Genomic DNA, 27,631 nt, shown 5'->3' on the forward strand with positions numbered 1-27,631 from the left:
AAAGCCAAAAAAGTGCTTCAACACAAATGGCAAACTAACAAGTCATTCTGGTTTTAGACTCTGTAATACTCATTCGAATTCTCATATTATATCTCATATGTACATTGAACAATTCATTTTCAACAACCTAGTACTAAACCTTGAGGACGTTAATAAATCAGGAATATTCACCCGTTAATGTTCGTTTTCTAAAATACATATTTTGAATTAGCTGCACGTATATTTTATCGCTGATACGTTCGAATAGATGTCTATTTAATAGATATCGATTTCCCTATTACATTTCACAGAAATCCTCTGAGATAAAATATTGGATGACACAAAAATGCAATTATTCTTCAAGAGCAATAACAAATGTGATAATCATGATGCTCTAGACGATCCGGTTCCGGAAAAACCACGCGGATTTTATGCCGATGTAATTATATAACCAATCGTGACTTCGTCATATTTCCAGGTAGAATTTGAAAGACCTTCTGAGAGAAGTTCGTATTTAAACGGAAACATTCTGTTGCCTCTTATCAGAAACTATGATGATGTGGTTATTGTTGCCACTTTGGCTCCTATCTTCAGCGGTTCACTGCGGCGGGCAAAACGAACTGAGACATGGTGTTGTGTATTTAATTGGTACATTAAACGAACCACATACAAAAGATGCCCGGAAAAGGGATGTTAATCTCTTCAAACCAATAGCAGAAAATGACGCACTCGATGACGGCGTCTATTTCAGGACAGAAAATGGGGAGCCAATAAAGAATACTGAGGTGAGAGAAATCATTATATTTTCTTCAATATCTTGCTCCCTAGTTGAGAGTTTCCTGAAAATTTTATCAGCCCAACAGAAAAAACGAATCCAATCGATGGATAAAATGTGGTTCTTGACAATTTATTGTTATAATTATCTTTGACCGAGGAATTACATACCCATTTGTTTTTAAGTGTTTTTGACTTGACTTATGAGGAAAGAGAAACCTTCCAGGGTCGTACGCGTGTTTAACTGTCCGTCTACCACATCAAATATACTGGATCGAAAGATATAAAATTTATTATTGCATCTAACTCACTGAATTCTCGAACGAAAGAGGTAAATCGGTAGTTTTCATTGGCCTATTCCTATTTTGCAATGTGGCATGCGACCACTAATCCAATGGGCGTGTGACAGTAATGGCCCTGAGGAAGATTGTTTTAAATGTTTACAAAAAATCCCTATAATTTTTCAAAAGCTGACTACACCCATTAGAATATAACTCAAATACGACGTTGAACACCCTGTATCTCGTTTATGCATCGAAAACGGGGTAAATGTCAAGGCAAAAATGATTCTCCCGGTGTCACCTACCGATCATATAAGTATACTTCATTCACTTTTATTTTAGCAGTCGGTTGGCCATGGAAATTTGACACATTTCACTCTGTATAGTACGAAAATGTGGGTTTATAACGCTTGTCAAAACATTTTTGGGTTTTAAATCAACGCTATGTTGCCCGTTCTACGTAAAAATTTCTGTTATTACGTATTTTATCACAATGTCGAATCTCTGCGGAAAATATGTGACGAACATAATTGAAGTTTATACAAACTGATTGAAGGCATACCAAACCCAGTTATTTGCATGGAAAATACAAGAGATCAGTATAATATCATAATATGCACTAGCTTGAGGAGAGTTAATGTTCGTTATCTTCTTTGGCTTACATCATTTGTAGATTTCAAAAATATTAACCCGAAGATGAAATGCATATGATGCAGTGGTTGGAAATGGGTATATCTTCCGAAAGAATTAACAGATAATTACAAGAATGTTAAATTCTTCAACAAAAATCATCTTGCATCAATATAAGTAAAAGGAAGTTTCAAGTTAAGATGAACTTCACCTTTGAACAAAAATTTCACATGAATAAACAAGTACCATGTCAACTTGCGCGTGTTTGTGGCTATTCATCTTAATACATTGATGTAATAATAATAATTAGGTATTTATTGGTACCTTAAAGCATTTACATTGTATAGGACAAGTCAAATGAAAAATAGAAAAATCCATTTTAGGGAACTTATTCTCCGATGACATTTATCGAAAATCCTGTAGTAAACTTTATTTCGCATTAATTCACTCAAACATAAAATTCTCAAATGCCACCACTTTTTTGGGTCTTCCAATAGAGGGAAATTCTTTGTCATCCTCTTCATTCACAATCTTTCTGATTGTGGAAATATGCAGCTGAAATATAAGTCGTTTAGATTCAGACGAAACATTATATTATACATTCTCTTACATTGAATATGTTCGCTACCGTCTGACGTATTGTGGATTTTAGAATATCAGGTATAACTTTTTGAATGAGCGGACCTGAATTCTAAATAGCACTTCCTGAAACCCTGTTTCTTTTTTCAATCCATAGATTAAGGTGGTGTAGATAGGAAACTCTCACAATATTTTGAAACATTCTTCACCGCGACCTCTGGTGAACTGGGGTGAAGCTTGAGTAGATCTGGTTTTGAAAAAAAAGCTGTGTGTTGTCAAACAAAAAGAACGAGTATAGTTTCTGTGTTTTCAGTATATTCTCCATACATTGCAGGAAATTCGAGTTGTCCATGTGAACGCAAGAAAACTATACTTCATTCAACTTTATTTTAGCAGTCGGTTGGCCATGGAAATTTGACACATTTCACTCTGTATAGTACGAAAATGTGGGGTTATGAAGCTTGTCAAAACATTTTTGGGTTTTAAATCAACGCTATGTTGCCCGTTCTACGTAAAAGTTTCTGTTATTACATATTTTATCACAATGTCGAATCTCTCCGGAAAATATCTGACCAACATAATTGAAGTTTATACAAACTGATTGAGGGCATACCAAATCCAGTTATTTGCATGGAAAATATAAGAGATCAGTATAATATCATAATAAGCACTAGCTTGAGAAGAGTTAATGTTCGTTATCTTCTTTGGCTCTTAAAAATATTAACCCGAAGATGAAATGCATATGATGAAGTGGTTGGGAATAGGTATCTCCCGAAGGGATAAACAGATAATTACAAGAATGTTAAATTCTTCAACAAAAATCATCTTGCATCAATATAAGTAAAAGGAGTTGAAGGAAGTTTCCAGTTAAGATGCAACTTCATCGTTGAACAAAAATTTCACATGAATAAACAAGTAACAGGGCAACTTGCGCGTGTTTGTGGCTATTCATCTTAATACATTGATGTAATTATAATAATTAGGTATTTATTAGTACCTTAAGACATTTACATTGTATAGGACAAGTCAAATGAAAAATAGAAAAATCCATTTTAGGGAACTTATTCTCCGATGACATTTATCGAAAATCCTGTAGTAAACTTTTCGCATTAATTCACTCAAACATAAAATTCCCAAATGCCACCACTTTTTTGGGTCTCCCAAGAGAAGGAAATTCTTTGTCATACTCTTCATGCACAATCTTTCTGATTGTGGAAATATTCAGCTGAAATATAAGTCTTTTAGATTCAGATGAAACATTATATAAATTCTCTTACATTGAATATGTTCGCTATCGTCTGACGTATTGTGGATTTTAGAATATCAGGGTATAACTATTTGAATGAGTGGACCTGAATTCTAAATAGCACTTCCTGAAACCCTGTCTCTTTTTTCAATCACTTTTGGCATTTTCGAATTTTCGTAATAAAAATTGATATTAGTTGTGGCAACGGCGTTATGACATTAACGACATTTCATGAGTGCCAACCTAACTTCGTTTTAGTTACAAAAACTTGAGAAAATTATTTCATGGCCAACCGACTGCTAAAATAAATTTGAATGAAGTATACTTGACAATTTATTCGTATCAAATATTATAAACACCCAAAGATATTACACACTGTGTAATATCAATGTACTGGTATTTAGTTCAGATGAAATATCAGTAGTTTAGTATTTTTATGATACGAATAAATCACCGCAGTAGTATTCTTTGGCATTCTTTATTGTATTGTTATTTTATTAATTGCATGGATCAACAAGTAAAAAAATATACTCTATAAAGGTTTATTTTTTCGTTTAGCCAGGAGTCCAGTCTTAAATTCGAACCATTTTAGTAGATATACGAAAGTTTTTCATGATAAGCTATTTCACAGTCGCCACAATCGTAACTTTCACGTAGAATTACTCCTTCTCCAGCACGGGAATGAATTTTTTTTTTCTAATTGGATATCCGGAAATATAGTTTGATATTTTCCCTTTTGATATTTACTCTTTCCGATACTTTATTGATCAATAGTTGAAAAATATTAAAATTGAGTCATTTCATAAGTGAGTAAAATTGGTAGTATCGTTCGTTACAACTTCAATGTATCGAATGTTAAGTCCATTTGAAAATGCATAATTCAATAGGTAAAAATAAAACAGTTAACTAAAAATGTTCTTCGCATTACCTGAAGGGGATGAAAAAAACCTAACAAAATTATAGGAATAATAACTCGCTGCCTAAACTAGGATATATAAAATATTTTCAAACATTTCAATTCAAAAAGATTAATCTTCAAAATTTCAAATGACAACACAAATCTCTCCTTGTCCTGTGAATGAAGTTGAAGTTTGAAGGAAATCTGCTTTTTCCAGCGTCATCTATTAATTGTATATTGAAAGAAACACCCATTAATTCACCCCAGGTTAAGAGAGAGGGCGCAAAAAAACGGTTTCGTCTCGTAGTATGGAAGTTTCCAATCTACATAACTCTAATCTATGTTTCAATCAGTTTTGGCATTTTCGTAATAAAAATTGATATTAGTTGTGGCAACGACGTTATGACATTAACGACATTTCATGAGTGCCAACCTAACTTCGTTCTAGTTACAAAAACTTGAGAAAATTATTTCATGGCCAACCGACTGCTAAAATAAATTTGAATGCAGTATATGTTTGTCCAGTTTATGATGAAACAGAAACACCCTGTATATGAGTAATTTATTCCATGGGAAATTGACGAAAATGTCATATTCGATTCTATTATTCATTATCATTATAAACTGCTCTTTCGACATCTGCTTCGCATCGTTCGGGCAACGGCAGTTTTGTGCGGATGCGGGCAAGTATCACTTTCGCACTTTCCGCACTTGATAGGAAAATAACTATTTTGGGACGATGTTTTCATCTTTTCACATTTTTACGATTTTCCGTATCTATGAGAACGGAATTGACAATAATATGAACTTTGTATTCAATTATGACTGCGATTGTTATGTAACATTGGTGAGTATTTCTTCTTTTTAAGTGAAAGAATGGAAATGAGTAACGAAAGTAAGGCTGCAGAAAAAACATTGTACGTAACGTAACCCTTTCCAAATTGAGGAACTCGCAGGATTCCAGGACGAGCCGTAGGCTTTCCTACTCGTTCCGTAAAATATCCATGCCATGTGCTGAAAGTTGAAAACCTATAAAAAAAGTTATTTTTAGTTCTATTTCACAAACGGTTTTATCGAATGAAATGAATTTCGGAATATTGTTTTTTTTTGTTTTTATTTATATATCACCCACGTCTTCCAGTTTTCTCATTAGACTATTACGTACCATATAAATACCAAAATTCAAAGAACCCAACTCTTGAAACTAAGTTGGACGCTATCTAATGAATACGTTTTGTAAAATAAAAGTATTCTTCATATTTTCTAGTATGGTGGTGTCTGTCCACTTGCGGCGAAATAGTCTGAGAGAAGTCTCAAGCTCTCTCTGACACAAGTCAATACTTCACATAGACTGCACGCGTCTCAAGCGCTTAGGCTGATGAACAACACCCTCGAAAGTTCCTCTCGAGATTTTTATCTCAGGTGGATACTGTGGTATAGTTCCCAACCTACTTCACTCTAATCTATGTTGCAAAACAATAATTAAATTAATTTGAATCTTTCAGGGTTGATATGATTGAATTTCACATACCGCATTATCGGTATAGATCTACATATATCTCTGATAAATTCCACAGATCAGCAGATGAACGATCAAACTCTACCAAAAATTAACATCAAAATGATTCGGAAAATACTTTATAGAAGGGATTTTTTTAGGCGTAGAAGGGTCACATGTTATTTTAAAAATATTTTCTATTCATAATATTCTGATAACAACATAAAATCAACAGATGTGACCCCAAGCGTAGTCACTTTGAATGAATTTCAACTTTTAAATGAAAGCAAACTCAACAAGTACCTCGTTCGTGTTTATCATAATGAATTATTATTATCAATTTTAAATAAATGACAAATTAACGACGTCAATTTATCCTAATCAAGTAACGCGGAAAAAAAAGACATTTGTACAGGGTGGGCAAAATTCGTTGTCTACTGAAGGGATCTCTAGAACTATAGCAGCTAGAAGAAAATGGACGAGACATTATCGAGCTCTTTTTTCTTGACTAATCCAAAACTGAAAACAGATCCAACCTAACGTTTATAGATTTTGAGTTATGAACGAAAATTGAGGAATTGTCATTTTCAATGAAGCTGAATAACTCGCTTGTTTGAACTCATAGTCGAAATCCGTTGTTACATTCTACAGGCACTTTTTTATGAGGGATTCGAATATAATATTTCTGAATTTCTTGACCCAGTCATTTTAGTTCTTCAATTTTGCTGCAATTTTTTCGCTGTTTTCAAAAATTCATCATAAGTCGTTATTCACCTGAATTTTACGCGGGAAAAAATTCAATAATTTTTTCTGCTTTTCGATTCACTGTCTAATATTCAGTAGGCTGGCTTAACATAGCAACCGTTGAATATGCGTTCTCCAGATCTCACTAGATTTTTTCTATGGGGTAAAAATAAAATTTACGAAATAAGAATACAAAATTATGAACAATTAAGAAACAGAACGAAAAACGCCCTGAGAGAAGTCCACAGTATTCACATCGGCAAAGCCATACGTAGTGTTAGATCGCGATTGTTTTGTATGCTTATATAACGATATGGTTCACAATTCGAACACTACCGTTGACACTATTTTTCATCATCTAACTTTGGTAAAAATCAAAATTATAGTTAACTATCGTATTTTTTTATATAACTGATTCTTCAAGTCTCTTCCATAAGTGAAAAAACGATAGTTGAATGAATTTTCTTCTTTAATAATCAGACGAAATTCTTTCACTCTCTTTTAAAGGATATCGATATATAAAATAAATAATTACTCGTCAGTCGGTGATTCCTATCGCAGAAGGTTGAGTTCACATAGGATTATGTGGAGTTCATGAACGATTATGCATTTTCAACGGTCGGTATGGTTACGCCAACCTACTAAAAATTCAACAGTGAATCGAAAAGCAGGAAAAAGTATTGAATTTTTTTTCTTATGTTATATTCATGTGAATAGCGACATATGATACATTTTTGAAATCAACAAAAAAATTGCAACAGAAAAAAATAACTTTCAACTATAGTTTACATTTGAAAAATCTGAAATTCCTGTCGTATCTCGAAAATGACTGGATCAAAAAATTTAATAATAACATATTGGAATTCCTCATAAAAAAGTGTCTGTAGAATGTAAAAACGGATTTCGAATACGAGTTCAAATAAGCGAGTTATTCAGCTTCATTGAAAATGACAATTTCTGAATTTTCGTTCATAACTCAAAATCTATGAACGTTAGGCTGGATCTTTTTACAGTTTTGGATTAGTGAAGAAAAAGGAGCTCGAGAATGTGTCGTGCGTTTTCTTCTAGCTGCTATAGTTCTCAAGATCCCTTCAGTACACAACGAATTTTGCCCAGCCTGTACAGACCTAGTAAGAGTAGGTTGTAAACTTATAGCTTGTAGTATTCAACTTTATAGAGTAAGATCCCAGAGCGACCAGACATAACTTATTTTCACACAAATGAAACTTTAGGATCTCAGTAGATTCTCATATGCTTTGAATACCTGCGAACTTGTGTAGCTTGCCTAGTGACACCTGGGCAGATACCAGGTGGCAAAGGTGACAAAAATAAGTGTTACTTTACTTATTTTCACATGGCTGATTTTTATATATGTTTTAAAGAATATCATTCTGAAGTTATATTATAAGTGCCAGACACTTCCCATGGGCCAAAACTCTTGCCAGACACTTTGAAGATGCACAAAAAATATATGAACTTCACTTATTTTCACATGGCTGATTTTTATATATGTTTCAAAGAATATTATTCTAAAGTTATATTATAAGTGCCAGACACTTCCCATGGGCCAAAACTCTTGCCAGACGCTTTGAAGGTGCACAAAAAATAAATGAACTTTACTTATTTTCACATGCCTGATATTGAAATATCCAATTGAAGTAACTATAAAAAAGTTATATTTCATCAGTCAGACAAATAGTAGTGACCAAACATCCCCTAAACATGAAAATTATTTAGCCGGGAGTGTGAGCGACATAGTATAAAATATTTAAAATATACTTACCTCTTTCGATTCAATACTTTCACATCTCTATTCGAATAAGATGAACTTCAACAATAAGGTTATAATTACCTAATAAATATGACCATCAGTCAATCAATTTATTGTTTTATAAACAATTATTTTGATATTATTATAAATAAAGTACCAGTGGAAACAATTTTAAAAAATTTTAAGAAAATCAACTAAATTTTCATCATCAAGCCAGTCATGATATTGGGCATTCGAGTCATCGTCCTCAACATCATCAATCATGTTGTCGTTGCTAGCAGCTTCTTCTGCGAAAAACAGATCAAATAATTCATAAACACAAAATTAAGAATATAATAACATTTGAAGTAGAAGTCAAAGTACAGTACCTGATTTTTGGAGAGATTCACTGACGTCTTCTGGTAATTGGTCACCATCAAACTATTCGCTATATAAAATTGGAAGTTTCATTAAAATTTAATAAAACACATGTTCGTTTTCCCTGAAGGCCTTCAATAATCAAGTATTATATTCTCGATGGACATTGAAAATTTTGCGAAATTTGTGTTCAACATACATTTCAGCCAAGGTAGGAGGACGAGGAGTAGGATCAATTCAGTACACTAAGAATTTTGACACAAAAATAATTGTACTACAACTCTCATTTTATTCACTTCTACTATTACCACTTGAAGATTGTTTAACAAAGAAAAGCTCAGCAGTTGAAGTGAAGGGATTCACCTATACTTCAATGGCATATTTTATAACATCATACATGTGAAAATAAGTAAAGTTCATATATTTTTTGTGCATCTTCAAAGTGTCTGGCAAGAGTTTTGGCCCATGGGAAGTGTCTGGCACTTATAATATAACTTCAGAATAATATTATTTAAAACATATATAAAAATCAGCCATGTGAAAATAAGTAAAGTTCATATATTTTTTGTGCATCTTCAAAGTGTCTGGCAAGAGTTTTGGCCCATGGGAAGTGTCTGGCACTTATAATATAACTTCAGAATGATATTCTTAAAAACATATATAAAAATAAGTAAAGTAACACTTATTTTTAGTCACCTTTGCCACCTGGTATCTGCCCAGGTGTCACTAGGCAAGCTACACAAGTTCGCAGGTATTCAGAGCACATGAGAATCTACTGAGATCCTAAAGTTTCATCTGTGTGAAAATAAGTTATGTCTGGTCGCTCTGGGATCTTGGACTATTATATTCAATGCTTATAGAGGAAACTGCTCGCTGGGTTCTACTCGATGCGTTCGGCTCCACCGCGAATGATCTGCTTTAGGGTGGGTACACACAGCGTTGATAAAGCTGGTCATATTTTGCGCGAGCCCAAGCCATCTCATGCTTATATTGAAGTTTCGAATGAGATAATATTGTTGTGACTTTAGCCTTGCGGTTTTAACCCTCCTCTATCCATTCTCACTTATGCCGGAAATCACAGATATGAAAAGGATTTAGCCCTTTCCCGGTTTTCGGGCTCATTGTGGTTGAGTATGGGCTGTTCTTTGTTCTTGGACTAGGACCTGTTCGACACCAGGAGGTGTCGAACAGGTTTTGTATCCACCTCTTGTCCTTGGGTTCGTTGGATTCTTCTCCTCGCACTCGCAAGTGGTTGCTGCTCTCTTCCATCATTTCCCAGGAACTTGCGTACCATTCTCGCAGTCCCTAGCAGTACCGCTTTCTGCCTTAATCTATAGATGATAGTTTCGTCCAATTCAAGTTTCTTCAAATTCTCTCGAGGAACAAATCAAGAGACCAAGAAAGTTGAAAGACATCAAGACCATCCCTATTGTCATTTCATCTACAGGCCTGATACCGAAGAAACTACCAGGTGAATTTGATAATATTTTAATTGGATGAAATATCTATAGAGTCTTGCAGAAAGCGGTACTGATAGCTACGGCGAGAACGGTACGCAAGTACATGGGAAATGAAGAAGAACATTCATTCATTGCTGTATCCCGTTACCGCAAATAAATCTACAAAAAGAAGAAAAAAAAATTGCGAACAGACTTTTCTTAGGGCTAGTTGCGACTGTGTGCCCTCCTGTGACTAAAGAGACCCAACCGTGACCTGCAGATCCTTCTACACTCAGGGCATGGATAGTCACCAACCAGATCTGGCTGCCGCTCCATTCTCCATTATAACTGTGTACCAAAGACCTCCACTGTGACCTGTCTAGCGCTAGTTGTTCGCAGTTATGATTGGCATTAACTAATTTTAGGGATTGATGTAGTGTATCCTTGAACCGCTTATACTGGCCTCCTGGTTTCCGGGCTCCCTCAGTGAATTCGCCATATAGAGCTACTTTGGGGAGTCTTGTGTCTTGCATCCTCAGAATGTGGCCGCTCCATCTGAGTCGGGCCCTCGTTACTTAAGACTCAATTGTTGTACCACTCGCTCGTTGCAAGACTTCTGCATTCGAAACTTTGTGGAACCACCTGATGTGCATTATCTGTCTTAGATGACGTTGTTGCGTTTGTTCAAGCTGTTTAATATGTCGCCTGTAGGGCGTCCAGCTTTCGCTGCCGTAAAGAAGCGTTGGGAGGACCACTGCTTTGTAAACAGTTGTCTTGGTCTTCAGAGAGAGGTCGTGATTTTGAAACACTCTATCCTTTAGCTTCCAGAATGCCCGTGATGCCGAATTGATACGGTTTTGTATTTCCGTGTCTAGATTAGCCCTAGTATTTATGAAGCTTCCCAAGTATTTGAAGTGCTCGACCTGTTCTAGAGTTTCATTCTCCAGGCTGATATCTGTTTGAAGGCTTTCTGGCGGACTTACCAGGATTTTGGTCTTGTCGATATTGTCGATATTCGAGGATCTGTAGATCCTCTGAACTGCTAGCGATGAGTGAACAGTCGTCTGCATATTGAAGTTCCGTGATAAACTTTGTACGGGTTTTTGCTCTGAGGCGCTTCAGGTTAAACAGGCCTCCATCAAATCTGAATCTTATCCCAACACCTCTTACAGGCATACTCATGTCAGCAATTATCGATACAGCTATGGCGAAAATATTGAACAGTAAAGGCGCTAATACGCAGCCTTGTTTTATTCCAGAGTTGGTTGAGAAATGGTCGGTTGTAGAGCCATTATGCTGAATTCTAGCGGTGTTGTTGGTATGAAGGCTTTTTACACACTGCTAAGAATTTTTCGGGTACTCCAAGACATGCCATGATTTTCCATAGCGCTCTCCGATTCACCGAGTCGAATTCCTTACTTAAATCGATGAAAGCTGTATAGATCCTTGATTGTTGTTCACGGGCCTTCTCTTGTCGCAGTGTAAAAATTAGGTCCACCGTACCTCGATTTGGTCGAAAGCCGCACTGGGATTTAGGTAATAGCTTTTCTAAGAGTGGAACCAGACGATTAGCCATAATTTTCAAGAGAATTTTAGCGGCCGCACTAAGCAACGATATGCCCCTGTAGTTGTTGCAATTCGACGTATCGCCTTTGTTCTTATAGAGGTTGATAACTAAATCGTCTCTGAAGTCTTGTGGCACATCTCCTTGTTCCCAGATCTTGCGGAATAGTGTTAGGAGACTATTGACAATGTCTTCATCCAAGGCTTTGAATATCTCCGCTGGAATGCCGTCTAGACCAGGTGACTTATCATTTTTCATATTTTTAATCGCACTTATGATTTCCGACATTGAGATTTCGTCATCAAGCGATGTCATCGGACTATACGCGGGGAGCAGGTCTAAAATGGATAAATCCGAGTCGTTATTTTGATTCAAGACCTGTGAATAATGCTCCTTCCATCTTTCGAGAATTTTTCTATCGTCAGAATAGCTCCATGAGCATCTCTTAATAGGAAAGTTAGCTTTTCTGCTTGGACCGTAAACAGTTTTAATAGCTTCGAAAAAATGTCTGTAGTCATGGTTATCGGCGTAAGCTTGTATTTCCCTAGCTTTTTCTTTCCACCAGCTATCCTTGATTTTTCTTATTTCTTGACGGACCTCGCGTTTTATGTTTATAAAACTTTTTTGGGCTGCAACATCGCCAGGCTTGTTAATTGCGGTTTTCATCGCTTTGCGTTTTGCGTCCAAAAGGGGTGCGATATGAGTTTCGCTATCGGCAGACCGGTCTGGGGATTTTCGGGAACGTTCTGTGCCCAGTATTCCTTTCGCTGTATTTGTAAGATATTACTTGAAGCGGAGCCAATGAGTCTCAATGTCGTCGTTATAATCCGGTGGTGTTAGGCTATCTTTGACGGCAGCTGTGAATCTTTCCTTCGTAGAAGGGTTTTGTCTCGGGTTTTGTAGTTTGGAGATTTGCAGGCGCTCTCTTAGATACTTTGGCTTGCGTTGGTATTTTGGGCGCATTGAAATTTTCATTCTCGAGATTACCAGCCTATGATCTGTCCAGCACTCCAGATCTGCTCTGGGTTTAGTGACCAACATCTCTTCCAGATCTTTTCTTCTCACAATCACATAGTCGAGGGTATGCCAATGCCCTGAGCGCGGGTGGCCCCAGGTCCCCCTTGAATTGGGTCTCGTAATAAAATAGGTGTTCGTTATACACAGATTGTGTTCTGCACAAAGAGCCAGCAGACGTTCTCCATTCGAATTAATGGTGTCTGTGCCGTGTTTTTCTATTATTCCCGGCCATAGTTCTGAGTCTTGACATCTGCCCACTCTGGCGTTGAAATCTCCAAGGAGAATAATTCGTTCCCGTTTTGGGATTTTACTTAATGTAGCAACGAGTGTTTCGTAGAAAGTGTCCTTTGAGTTGTCAGAGGAGTCCAAAGTGGGTGCGTATACTGCAATTATGTTCACAAACGTGTTATTCGCTGCAGGAAAGTGTAGGGTCATTAAGCGTTTTGAGATACCAACTGTATTTTCGGTAAGTTTGGCGGCCAGGTCGTTTCTAATGGCAAAGCCTACGCCATGTTGTCTGATTTCGCCTTCCGGCAAGCCTTTCCAGAAGAAGTATACGCTTGTTCCACCAAGCTACCTTCGTCCGAAAAGCGTGTTTCGCTTAAGGCAGCTATTGCAAGAAGAAGAACATGTATTTCAACCGACAACAAAGACAGGTGACAGGACACGATTGACGTCAGGGAGCCATGGGGCAACCTGGTCTCGACCAACACCGTGAGCCCGAAAACTCGGCAAGGGCTTCAACAGAGCTTAGTCATTTTTATATCTGAGATAAATGTACAGTTCAAGTTTAAATTTGAAACCAGCACAACTTTGACATTTCCGTACAATTTTGACAAGTTGAACTAGACCACAACCGCCATATTGTCAATGATATTAACGATTTTTTTCCTGCTTTTTTTTTGCAAACTGGTACAACACTGCTTTAAAATCTAATTATTTACACAATTCAGCTAAAATACACACACTCGTGTTACATTTTTTGTAAATCACAATTCACAAATATGATCAAATTCGTTTCAAAGTTAAAGAAGACTTTTCTACTGAGCAGTTCGTTGCAAAAGTTTCTAGCAGCTATATCGAGGAAGGGAAAAACTTGCACTTTTTTCGTTTCTAATGAAGATCTCGTGTATAGTTTTTGGAGGATGTTCTGGCTAGGCCACGTAGGCTTTCAAGTGCAAATAATCATCGTTAAGCTTGTTTTCCGAATCGTATAAATTGCCGATTGCTTTTTCGTTTAAGGGCGGCTCTTTTGATATTCAGTTTCAAATGCAATGTGACTTTTCAATTTTCCAATAAGATTGTTGACTCATTTCCCAACTTCTTATTGGAATAAAAAAATTTCGTGCTTTTACTACTTTTTCATTTTTTTGTATTTTACTGATAATTTTGCGCCCCCAAAGTATTGTGAGTTTTCGTTAGTTCTACTAATATAAGATGAAACTAACTGGTTGGTAAATTAAATTCAGAAAGAGAAAGCGATCTATATGTGTAAGTATTCGATGATTCATCACTTTTGGAAGAAATTATTCTAGTACTGAGCGATTGCATTTTTACAGTCTCGTGGCATTCCCTATGTTCAGAATAGAATAGAATAGAAAAAATCTATATGTATATGTATATCGAGAAATTTTATTGCGTGCTCGGTTTTTCACTCCCTTTGAAAAGTTAACTTCTAGAAATATAATTAAGCAACTAATTTCTCCAACATGTTCATTAAATTTTTTTCGAGTGATATCTAATTATTTCATGTAAATTCCACAGAAAAAAATGAGTTAGTGCTATTCAAGTCATCCATTTTTGACCCATGGTTTACTGACTAAAATTGTTGAAATATACCACTGGTGAATAACCCCCTTGAAGGAGACGTCGAATTACCAACCATTCTGTTAAATCATAATGATCAAGAATTAAAATAGAATATTTCTTTTTTCGCAGGACCTTATAAGCCGTAGAGTGAGGAGATACGTGAAAAAAGAAAATTTCGGAGGGGGAGGAGGAGGAGGAGGTGGAGGTTTTGGAGGTGGATTTGGCGGAGGATTTGGTGGAGGAGGAGGTTTTGGAGGTGGATTTGGCGGTGGAAGAGGAGGAGGAGCTTTCGGTGGAAGTGGTGGCTACGGAGGAGGAGGTCCGGGGAAAGGGGGCTATGGAGGTGGGAATGACGGAGGTTTCGGAGGAGATGGATTGGGAGGAGGATTCGGTAGCGGCGGAGGATTAGGAGGTGGCATTGCATCAGGTTCCCATGTTGGTGGAGGACATCATGGTGGAAACACTGGCTTGACTGGGGACGGGTTTGGAGCAGGAAACTCAGGTGGCGGAGGAAAACTTGTAACTGGTGGACAAGGAGGCTCAGGAGGTGGAGGTGGTGGTTTCGGTGGTTTCGGCGGAATTGGATCAGGAGGAGGGAGTCAAGGCAAAGGATATGGGGGCGGAAAGGATGGTGGTTTCGGAGGAAGTGGATTAGGAGGAACAGGAGGTGGATTTGGTGGAGGAGGTTTAGGCGGTGGCGGAGGTTTAGGCGGAGGGGGAGGTTTAGGCGGCGGGGGAGGTTTAGGCGGTGGCGGTGGATTGGGTGGTTTCGGTGGAACTGGGTATGAAGGAGCTGGAATAGGGGGTGGAAATAAAGGTAAAGGATCTGGATCGGGCTTTAACGGTGGATCAGGAAACAATAACGGTTATGGTGGAGGAATCGCTGGATATGAGGAAGGAGGCAGTGGTACTTCGGGTTTTGGCGGCGGACTGGGTGGACACACAACAGGAGGTTCGAATGGAGGTAATAAGGGTATCGGATGTAGTGGAGGATGTGGAGGAGGAGGAAAAGGCGGAGTTTACGCACACAGTTCATCATCTGCCTCTGCCGGCTCATATGGAGGAAGTTAGTAAGTACATCGTAATCTATAGGTCCTTTAATCCCAAGTATCTCTTTAATTCAGCAGGCCTATCCACTCAATGAGTTTCTATAAATATTTTGATTAATTTCAAATAAATAAGTATACTGAAGTCATCAAGGTCATATGTATCAAGAGTTCATAATTGCCAGAAAGCGATCGTTTAGGGTACACAGAGTGATAATGAGATGTTGAATGAATGTTCAATAATTCTTGAATTTGACAACAGACTGATTTCAAATTTTGCCGTTATTACCCTTTTCGATAACCTTCGTTCAACATTGTCAAAATAGAAAAAATTAAAAATAAGGACCAGAGTGGAAAAATATTTGACTTTTGCCTTGTACGGTAATATTAGATCATCCTGTACATTAACACTTCGACATGTTATCATTTTCATGACCATAGAAAAGCAACTCTACCATAAAATCCAAAAACTTTGCTGGGGGATGGTCAGAGAGCGAGTAGAGAATGAAAACAGTTATATTCAATTTTTTCAATTACATATATACTTTTTTATATTTCTTTCTGTATTGTGTAAAATAATACTTAAACACATCCTTTCTTTATTCAGCTGAAAGATTGCAGAACAATCAATCCGTTCATTGAAACATTCAAACTTTTATGAAAAGCAAGAATCATAATATCAGTTTGATTGTAAAGGACATTATGTAACATAATTCTTCTCAACAATCAATCTGATAATTGCAATCAGTTCAGTTTAGAATTCAGAATAGTTTAACATTTAACAAAAATAATTTATTTGTCAAAAATATTTTTTCATCACGATAGAGAATTGATGTTGAAATTGAAGAAGAAATAATAAAAGAATGTTCGAACTAAAAAGGAACTGAAAAATGAGAAAAAACAATAAATTTCAATTCAAGATTTGCTTCTCGAAACTTCTCTCGAATCTATAGTGGTCAGAACAGGAAATTGAAGTGGCCAAGCATTATGAAGTCCTCTGGCGGTTCATTTTTTTTTAAACGGTTCAATCAAACAATTATTGTATATAGGTATAACACCAGGAATTCCTTGAGAATCTTTTTCTACTGTGTTTTTGTGTTATTGCTTTCGGGATTTTTTACGGGAATTGTTGATTTTATTCTTTTGTGATTCATGGGGGAACAACATTCGGGAATTCATTCTCCTATGATTTATAATTCACATATGACATATTGAAGCTTGGACAGTTTGTAGATGGTACGTTCTGGCTTCCTTTTTTCTAAGTACATAGGTAGATACTTCACTTTTAGGGACAACCAATTTGATTGCCTTGGCGTATCAGTCGATGAATTCTCCTTCACTAAATCTAGGATTATTTCGTTCATTTAAATTTTTTCGGGAGCGACTCATCTTTTATAAAAATTTTCCTTTCTGAGAAAGCAGTCTTTGACCTTTTGTGGATAGCGTATGATGGAGAATTCTGAAGTTAGGATATTTTCTTGGGTACTCTATAGCCATTACTATAGAATTCCACTTACCAAAACCATAAACAAAATTCATTTATGTATATTCTTCATGTCTGTATTCATAAGACATTTTAACTTAGTTCACAAATCAGATAGAAAATGATGACTATTGATATTTCAAAACTATAAGAGTTTTAAGCTTGAAAAAGAGATCATATGGAATTTTGTTTACATATGAATCAAAATTCATTAGGAATAGAACGAAAAATTGCCTTTTCTGTTATCACTAGTGAGCTGAGGAAGTTCCAAAATCATACACTCAAAAAAACTCTCAAAATAAATCCCCAATAAATGTTTGGTGTGTTGTCTACAAAGATCGTTTGATTGGCCCTTAAGATATGGATTATTTTCTATGGATATCAATGAAACAAGTGGTTTCTGCCATAGTAGAAAGAAAAGATTTTCTATAAATAAAATTTTCTAACCGTCCCGATAATGAAACTTTCAGTATGATTCATCAAATCAAAAGTGGTACTTTACAGAAAGACTAGAAAAAGTACCGAAAGCAGCTTTTTCGGGACATTTTTTTGCACTTTCCACCTTCGCAACGATTTTGCGTAGGTATCTATGAGAACGCATTTGACGATAACATAAACTTTGTATTCAATTATCATAGCCCTTGTCATTAATATTGGTTTATATTTCTTCTCTTTTGAAATCGAAAAAATTAAAAAGAGAAACGAAATTAAGACAGCAGAGAAAATATCGTACGTAACACTTTGCCAACAATAAATTACTTGAAAATTCAATCTTTCTTTTTAATTTTTCTGTTGGTTTAATCTTTCTCTTTCTCCTTTTATTTTTTCTTCAATTCGTCCATAAATCTCCCAATTTTTCAATGAGAAGACAAAATATTTAAGTACCAACAAAATTTCTGCTGAATAAATCAAGGATATAATGATAATTCATAATTTCAACAATACAGGGTGAAATATCAATCAAGTCAATTGAAAATACGAAATACAAATATTTTTCGTCGACCTAAACAAAGAATGACATTCTATACTCTTAGAATATAGAATAACAGGAAGGAGCATATTGCTCATCTCAATTTGACCGGAATGGAGGAGAAATATGGCCGACATATATTTCCGTTTCAACAGTGACGTAGGACAATGAAGTTTCCAAAAAACTAACTTCAATAGTCAGTTGATTCTGATTAATCAAAAAAATTAGGAAAGCACTGACGTAAAGTCAGAAGCTTTTTCAAGCTCGTTCAAATTGATAATCAAAGCGGAAATTCACCCCGCCTAACACTGCTTGGCTAGATACTTAATGGTATTAAGGTCTATGACTTAACATCACCTACGCCCATGGAGTGTTATTGTCATGAGATAACCTTGTTATATGTCATGAAATTCAGGAACTCATAAGTAATACCTGATATTCAGCTTAAAAAAATCACCTACCTATGAATTATTCACGTTACAATATCCAAAATCCTTATTTTCAGTAAATTTCAAGAATCCAAATTACCAAAATTAAGTTAAAACATCACTTTGTTCATTTGGCCACAGATAACAGAATCATTTGACTTCCAAGTCTGCCACTTTTAAAATTGAAATTTGGAAGACCAATATGGCCGTTTCCGTCGCACAATTCCCGTCACATTTATTCGAAAAAGCTCCTTCCTGATGTTCTATGTTCTAAGTCTATACTCCATTCACTTTTATTTTAGCAGACGGTTGGCCATGGAAATTTGACACATTTCACTCTGTATGGTACGAAAATGTGCGGTTATGACGCTTTATTTATTTTACAAAAAGAAAGAGTACTGTAATACTTGGAGTACTGTATTGAAGTACTCTTTCTTTTTGTATTATATTCTCCGGACCAGAGTATGGTCATAGTGAGCGAACCCCTCAATTCGCCCGTGGTCCTTGATGAATGTGTGCACATTCGATGACTGCGGGAAGTAGTTGAACTTAGGAGCCATGAACTGTTGTAGGAGTCTGCAGAGAAAGAGAGGTTAGGTTCAGCCTTTGCGTGACAGGTGGCGTATCGTGATGAGAATATCTCAAAGCGACGTCCCAAGATCGCATAACCTACCTTCCTCCGCTCGAGGGATTCAGTGCTATACTGTACTGACGAGGGAAAATGATCCCGAAACCGGTCTACAGTTGCACTTGAATTTTTCGACTTCTCTGGGACTTCCTATGATAGTTCATGACTAGCTCACATTACTGAACGACAGTTCCTTCGGAATTGTTGTTTCCATTAATATTTCTTTTTTTATTTATTTATTTAGTATACAAAAGCCGAGGTATAACCTATGTGGCTCAAAACAAATAGAACAAAAGAAGAGACACAGAATGGGCAAGATGTAAAAAAAAAAGCTGAAAATTCCTAAATATAGGTACAGAAAAAAAAACATTCTTGGGTTTTAAATCAACCCTATGTTGCCCGTTCTTTCTGTTATAACGTATTTTATCACAAAGTCGAGTCTCTTCAGATAATATGTGACGAACATAATGGAAGTTTATACAAACTGATTGAAGGCATACCAAATCCAGTTATTTGCATGGAAAATACAACAGATCAGTATAATATCATAATATGCACTAGCTTGAGGAGAGTTAATGTTCGTTATCTTCTTTAGCTAAAGTTTGAATACGTTACATCAGTTGTAGATTTCAAAAATATGAACCCGAAGATAAAATGCATATGTTGCGGTGGTTGGGAATGGGTATCTCCCGAAGGATTTAACAGATAATTACAAGAATGTTGAATTCTTCACCAAAAATCGTCTTGCATATTGATGCAAATTATATTGATAAGTAAAAGGAATTAAAGGAAGTTTCAATCAAAATGATCTTCACCTTTGAACAAAAATTTAACATTAATAAACAATTAGCAGGACAACTGGCGCGTATTCATGACTGTTCATATTAATGCTTTTCGCATTAATTCACTCCAACATAAAATTCTCAAATGCCACCACTTTTTTGGGTCTCCCAATAGAAGGAAATTCTTTGTCATCCTCTTCATTCACAATTTCTCTGATTGTAGGAATATTCAGCTGAAATATAAGTCGTTTAGATTCAGATGAAACATTATATAAATTCTCTTACATTGAATATGTTCGCTTATGTCATAAAGCCGTTGCCACAACTAAAATCCACAATACGTCAGAAGTCGCTACCTTCTGAGACCTTTCCTGTCTCCTTTTTCAATCACTTTCGGCATTTTCTTAATATTTATTGATATAAGTTGTGGCAACAGCGTTATGACATTAACGACATTTCATGAGTGCCAACCTTACTCCGTTCTAATTCTAATAACATTTTTATTATTAGGTCTATGTTTCCGAATGAAAAGTCAAAGTGTGTACAGGATATTATTATTTTCAATTATAGAAATGTTGAACACAGACGGTCAGAAAGAGTGACACACTTACATTATTCAGGATTTATTGAAATTTGAAATTTCATTTAACATCTGATATCATCCTGTATATCCTAAATGCGAGGGCCCTTCATTCTTGATATGAATCCACTTTGATGGCCTTAGTTTATGGTTCTACTTTTTCCCATTCTTCCCGAATACGGGAATACAGGAAATTTTTATTGAGAACTTTTGTTCAGGAGAATTTGTCTTTCAAGCGGAAGAATCATTTCTTATTTCCACATTTCATTTTATTTTTTTTTAATTATGTATTTCTTTTTCAGTGGACGCTGAATGGAAAGCTCTCAAGTAATGTACTTGGAATGATATTATTTTAATTTTGAGTTGTGCGAAAGACGGTTTGAAATAAAGAAACATGAAAGAAATTTTGAATTTACTTCCCCATTTCAAATACTTTGGAATAAGAAACATGGCCCTTCAACAGGGCCAACCCTTGCAACACTTTATGTCTAAGCAAGGATATTCTCGGCGCCAAGTTCATACTTTTTTTCATAAAAAAAATGAATACATTTTTATCTGTGGAACGTATGCTACACGTTCCACGCGAAATACTACTTTACTGTAGTCTTGTCTCGCCTCGCTGATAAAACATGAAGTTTCGTCTCGAGTCTCGTGCAAGAGTCTCGTAAAAGTTTCGTAGTCTCGTCCTTGATAACGTTTTCAGAAAGCGGAATATTTAAGTCTTATAATCATATTCTTCTTTATCAGTCACAAAATTCTTACTTTACCATGCATTTTATTTTTAATCTCGTATTACTAATTTCGTAAGCACCGAGTGGGAGAGGTAAGAGGGGAAAATTAGCTGATTTAGAGGTTCGGGAATTCTTTGTTTCTTCGAAAATCGCGGCACGTCCGTGTCCGCGAATAATGCAAAACGAAAGACGAATAATCGGACCATAGGCGGGTACTACTCTCGACTCGGAAAACAGACAGGAAATACGAGAAAAAATGCTTCAGAAATTCGAGATTTTTCAACAAGAATGTAAACGTATCCAGTCATAGCCTAGGTACTAGAAGTTCTAGTAGGCTATGAACCAGCTTCACCCGGGAGGTTTATCAAGTTAACCCGGAAGTTGTGGCATTTCGGAAAGAAAATTTCTCCAATGAAAATGCTAGCAAAGTGCTGGCGAATGCTGAAGAAAAAACTGAAAACTCTCTTATAGATTCGGAAAAATTGAAGTTGGAATTTTTCAGGCCAACTTATGTGCAGCCCGGAAAACCAAGCATTTTTCATCGATATTTCGAAAATAGTAAATGCTAGCGAAATGCTGGCGAATGCTGAAGGAAAAACTGAAAAATCTCATATAGATTTGTATAAAATGGAAATGGAATTTTCCGGTTGAACTTATATGTTGCCCAGGAAAGCCACCATTTCCCATCGATATTTTGAAAAAATGAAATGCTAGCGAAGAAAGGTGCTGTCAAGTGCTGAAAAAAAAACTAAAAAATCTCTTGTAGGTTTGGAAAAATTGAAAATTGAATTTTCTTGCCCCCCTTATATGTACCACGTAAAAGTCAGCAATTTTCATTGATATCTAGCTATGTGCGGGCGAATGACCAGTACCACTAGAAAAATGGGTGATTAAATTTGCCAGGGCACTTTGTCCGAAAAAAAAACCATTTTGATGAACAGCTTTATTTTTCCAGCAGTAAGACAATCCGTCCTTTAGTTATTAATTGGCCATGATTAAAGGAAATTATTCATTTTTCCGCTATTGATGTTGTTTCTGTTAACTCCAAAATAAGCCATTTTTAGTCAGCGAACAATATAGCATATGTATGAGTTCCAACCTAACAGAGGTAAGTACCATACAATACCAAACAATTGGGCATATGATACAAGAGCTTAGGGAACAACCTCCGAAAAAACCTGTCTCTCCGTGAATAGTGTAGTGATGACAGATTTATTCACAGAATAAGCTTTTAATACTGAAGGGGTTCTTTTCCATTGACATAAAAATTTCGTTTTTCTAAGACTGTCACAAAATAGGGAACTCTAACGATTTGTCAAAATCAGCTAAGCGGTCGTTGTCGTGGGGCACACAAGCTTTTCCCTCTATTGAATCGCATGCTGTTTTGGTCGAGTATTGTGTTTTGTGCATGTTTATGGAAAAGATGTTCTTCCTGACGTTAGATTAGAGTGCTTAGACTATAACTTTCTCAGAAATGCCTCTTTACAGTGATAATAAAAAGTTTTGTGTGCCCCACGGAAACGAACGGTCAGCTGATTTTGATAAATCGTTAGAGTACCCTATACCTCCATGATGATTTCTAAATATAGTACATTGTCATACACCTTTTCACTATGCACTAGTTGCTTTACTATATTCTCTATTTCATCTCGAAATTATCTCTGAAACAAAAAACCAGAGCAAAAAGAAAAAGTTTATAATACAGCCTTCATCAAACTGATTCGAAGACTTGATCATAACTGAGGAAAAAATAATTAATCATAGGTACATAACTTGCTCTCCAATTGCCCTGTGAAGAATATCATCTCCGCGTCAAAAATCTTCTGTTGTCTCCGTTAGAAATCCCTTCAGTACTGTTATTAATAATATTTCAAATGCTACATATTCATAATAGTGATTTAAATATATACAAGTATTTTTTTTATTCTTCAATACAGGTAGGTACCTACATATTTTTATCGTTGGATTATTATATGCCCCATAACTTGTGTGAACTCAACAGTTTATCAGTTATTCGCATTCTCATGAAAAAAGTAAAAACAAAGGGGACTATATTTCTGATATTCCGACAGGGGAAGTTTCTTTCCGAAAAAAATCCTTTCGATGTCGACCAATATGTATTATTAAAACTCTGCTGAACAGGGCATCCACTTTGTTCATGATAACATCATCAAGTTGCACAAATCGAATTAATCACAAGTCAATATTTTGAAATGCCAATTTTATTTTTGATTTTTCACTGGTCGAAAAAAGGAAATTTTTCTCAGAAGAATCCTTCAATATGAATGAAAACGAACAAGGGGCATCGAGGATGAATTTAATATACGAGAACAATGGAATTTCGGACTGCGTAGTCCGGAAACTTCCGGAAATCACAGCAATAGTCTGAAATTAGGTAGAGTCATTCGGGGCAACTGTGCGCACTTTTGCCTTTCAAGCCATACCCTGTTTCGAATGTTGAAGCTAGGAAAATTAAAACATATTCATAAGATAGAGAATTTTCTAATCTATAAAAAACATCAAAAAGCAAACAAACAAAAACGTTTCTTTCCGCAAAAAAAGAATTTAATAGAGAAAGTCGGAGTGCGTTCACATGCCCCGTATTGCGGGTAAGTGTGCGCACCCTCACGGGGTAAGTGAACGCAGTGCTTAGTGAACCACACAATCAAAACAAATTACAAAATAATGTCACCAAAATGTTGCAATATTAGAGAAATGCAGTGTATTGTCAATACAGAAGCGCCTTTTTACAAGCAGTGCATTATTGTTCGTGCCACAATTCTTGGTGAACACAACACTTGATACATTCCCCTGTTGGTGGCTCTTCATATTTTTCTGAACAAATAGGACAATATTGATCGAGTCTTAACCAAGAAAATCAACAATGTCATAATTTATTCCTCACTGAACTAATGCCCATATATGAATCTATGCGCACACTTACCCGCGCACACTTTCCCCAGTGAGCCAAAATTTGAATTGACGTTCTTATAGAGTTGAGCAGCTAAGAGAACGTAAAATTTTTCATTATATATTTAGATTAATATGCCCATGATCGAATAAAATATTGTTCAACACTGTCGGACTCGGAACTTGGACTTCGCTGAATTTGCGGAGATGCTAAAAATTAACGAGAAAACTAGTGAATTTGATTGATTGCAAATAAAAAGTTAACGAAACGTCGCACGGCGCACTCCTATGAATAACTAATTTGGCGATTCTGCGCCTTTGCTTCACTTAAATGAACCCCTCTTTCATACATTGCATAGTCGAGATATACGCACTGCGCACACTTACCCGCTGCGCTCAGTTACCCCGAATGACTCTATAGGTGTTTTTTTATAACATTTTCTACGGTTTCCGGATATCACACACTCTCACATAATATATCGAATATATGTCATTTTTACTCAGATGTGAGTTTTCAGGTATCTAAGAAAAACCTGTTCAAGGAAAATCTATCTACGGAAAATTATTCAACGTTATGATATATTTTGTATCCTGAAATCTAAAATGCATTGATGTTGAAAATCACAGCTCATGCAATATTTAAACTGTAATGTTCTAATATTCCAAATTGATTCATGATGACCCCTATTGCCCTTTGTTTTACTACACACAACGTATGATCCCCCTCGAATTAATAATCCCCTCAAGTCATATAATCATATTTTTGCTCCAGGCCGATCTCTCATATCAATGCTGAAGTCGTTTAATTTATTTTCTCTTATTCATAATAGTATGGCGAACCAAATAATTACCTATTTAAGGAAGGAAAAGACTCATTTCATAACAAGGATTACACGGGTCAACACCAAATTTGGCTTTGACTGCAAAGCATAAAATTTCGATAATTTAGATCCTAATTAGACGAAAAAAAAAATATGGCATGAAAAAGTTTGCTTCTGTGTTTAGGAGACTGATTCAACGATAGCATTTACAAGCAACATGTGGAGCCTAAGGCTTGTCTTGATTCCAAACAGGAAAGTCAAAATATGCTTCATAGGCTTCAGAGAGAACGTGAGATATCTTTAATTCGTATTTCACGTCACGAATTATAATAAATTGACTACATATAAAACAAAATGCATCAGCATCGTATTTACACTTTCTTGACGATATTTGAAGTTTGTCTGGGCTAGTAAACAACACCTTATCATTGTTTATGACTCGAGTGCCCTCTAGCGGCACCTTGTAAACGTAAACACCCCACTCATATCGGACGGTCTTTTTGAATTATTAAAAATTTAAAAAAAATTAAGAACGACTATTAATACTATAACTATCACAAAAGCAAACTTTATACCAAAAAAAGTCATCTTCTTTTCGTTTTTGTGCATAATTAACCGGAAAATCCTAGAATAAACGTTAGGACAAAGAATAAAAATTTTTTTGTAGAGTCGTGTTATAGATCATATTTTATAATCCCTGATTTCATTATTGATTTTCATATTACGATGACCCTCATATTTCTCCTGTTTTTCAAGTTCAGAATGACCGCCCAAGAAAATTGGTGTATAGAGGGATGATCAGAATGTACTCATAAAAATTTTTGTTTCCTTCTGACAGCACTAGAACCCTACCTCCAACGATCAAAATGAACCGATATTCTGTTTTTTTTTCTATTCAGAATGTTTCAAATATTCCTTCTGTAGAAGATAAGTCAGTTCAAAATAATCGTTGAGGAAATTGGTAGCTAAAGTACATAGATGAATGACTTAAAAATATATAAATATATAATTTTTTGTTGATAAAACAGCTTCAAAGATCAAAATGAACTATTCATTCTACGATGAAGCGCCTATTCCTCATTTTTCAAGTTGAGAAAGGCCGGCCAAGAAAATTGGTGGATAGAGGGATGTATGAGAATGCACTCAGAAAAAAATTTGTTTCATTCTGACAGCCCTAGAACAGAACACCACCTCCAATTATCACATGAACCTATTTTTTTTCTATTCAGAATGTTTTAAGGATTCCTTCTCCAGACGATAAATCAGTCCAAAACATCCGGCCAAGGAAATAGACCGCTAAAGCTGCGCAAAAAAATTAACGCACATTCTGAAAATCTCAATTTTAATGAAAGTTAACTCTACATTGACTGTATAACCTATTTTTTATGTTCTCTCGCGAAGGTGCGAACGAAACAAGACATATTAAATGGAAGAAAAATTCAGGATTTCACCGAATCTTATGTGAAAGAAGAGAAATGAACAATTTTCAAAATACTGAAATGCTGATGAGTGATTTAATACTTAGTATTTCCACCCCTTGCGTTAATTACAGCTCGGCAACGACGGTTCATACTCAAAATGAGTGATCTTATAATGTTCTGATCTAATCCTTCCCAGATTTCTCCGAGTTGGATTCCTGAGTCATTAAGGGTAGCTGGATGATTTTCTGAACTTGTCAGCCTTCTATTGAGGTTGTCCCAAACCTGCTCAATCGGATTGAGATCTGGACTTCTTGCTGGCCATTCCATTCGAGAGACTTCAACCTCTTCAAGGTACTCCTGAACGATGCGCGCACGATGGGGTCTGGCATTATCGTCCATAAAAATGAAATTTTCACCAATCTATGGGGCAAATGGCACTACATGCTCTTCAAGAATGTTCCTTATATCCTTATCAGCATTCATAGCTCCATTATCAACGACCACTAGGTCTGTGCGAGCAGTCAAAGATATTCCACCCCATACCATAATCGATCCTCCCCCGAAACCAGTACTATTCAGGAAATTGCACTGAGTATATCTCTCATGTGGACGTCTGTATAACAGGGGACGTCGATCTCAATGGTAGAAGCAGAATCTAGACTCATCTGTGAAGAGAACTCTTTCCCAATCGGCCTCTTCCCAATGGATATGCTCTCTCGCAAAATCCAAACGCGTCCTTCGATGGGCAAGGGCCCATAGACATGGGGTCGCAAACGTTTCGTTTTCGAGATACAGAGTGTTGAAGTTTGAATTTTTTTCAAGTTTTTTTCTCGAAATCGTTGGTAGATTCGACAAAACTACAAGAGACCGAAAAGTTTAGTATAAGAACAAAGCTTCTTTTTACATTTTTTCAAATTAACAGTTGCTCACCAAAAAAAAGTTCTGCAGAAGAGCAGGTGGCAGTGTTCCAGAAAAAATATCACCCTGTAGATCTTCTATCGAAATTGCCATGTCACGTGGTGAGAACTCTAAAATGTAATATCTATGCCAAATTTCAGTTGAATATCTTGTGAAGTGTAGATACTATGAGAAAAAAACTTGAAAAAAATTCAAACTTCAACACTCTGTATCTCGAAAACGAAACGTTTGCGACCCCATGTTTCTGGGACTTTTTTTCTCAAACTCACTTAAGGAATCTCCCCTTTTCGTTTGTACGTTCAATTTAGGAACACCCTGTATATACAG

General features: G+C 36.1%; 1 protein-coding gene across 3 annotated transcripts; it reads left to right on the forward strand.

Annotated features, from left to right (window-relative positions):
• Positions 1-463: 463 nt before the first annotated feature.
• Positions 464-20,907, forward strand: LOC123312240 (glycine-rich cell wall structural protein-like). 3 transcript variants are annotated; one of them, XM_044896570.1, is made up of 4 exons: positions 464-764; positions 14,716-15,253; positions 15,290-15,656; positions 20,806-20,907. In XM_044896570.1, exons 1-4 carry the CDS (start codon positions 531-533, stop codon positions 20,813-20,815), a joined length of 1,149 nt encoding a protein of 382 aa, XP_044752505.1. In that variant the 5' UTR covers positions 464-530; the 3' UTR covers positions 20,816-20,907. The 3 variants fall into 3 exon arrangements, with proteins under 3 accessions (XP_044752505.1, XP_044752506.1, XP_044752507.1); XM_044896571.1 differs by having other exon boundaries at positions 465-764; positions 14,716-15,271; positions 15,326-15,656; XM_044896572.1 differs by having other exon boundaries at positions 465-764; positions 15,326-15,656.
• Positions 20,908-27,631: the final 6,724 nt, after the last annotated feature.

The sequence above is a fragment of the Coccinella septempunctata genome, chromosome 4 (assembly GCF_907165205.1).
Source record: "Coccinella septempunctata chromosome 4, icCocSept1.1, whole genome shotgun sequence".
In the NCBI taxonomy this organism is placed as follows: domain Eukaryota; kingdom Metazoa; phylum Arthropoda; class Insecta; order Coleoptera; family Coccinellidae; genus Coccinella; species Coccinella septempunctata.

Excerpts from the sequence above, each read along its gene's own strand:
- LOC123312240 (XM_044896570.1), top strand. The coding sequence starts at position 531 with ATGATGATGTGGTTATTGTTGCCACTTTGGCTCCTATCTTCAGCGGTT. Across the intron at positions 765-14,715 it reads AGCCAATAAAGAATACTGAG|GACCTTATAAGCCGTAGAGT; the intron begins GTGAGAGAAATC and ends CTTTTTTCGCAG. Across the intron at positions 15,254-15,289 it reads TGGATTAGGAGGAACAGGAG|GTTTAGGCGGAGGGGGAGGT; the intron begins GTGGATTTGGTG and ends GCGGTGGCGGAG.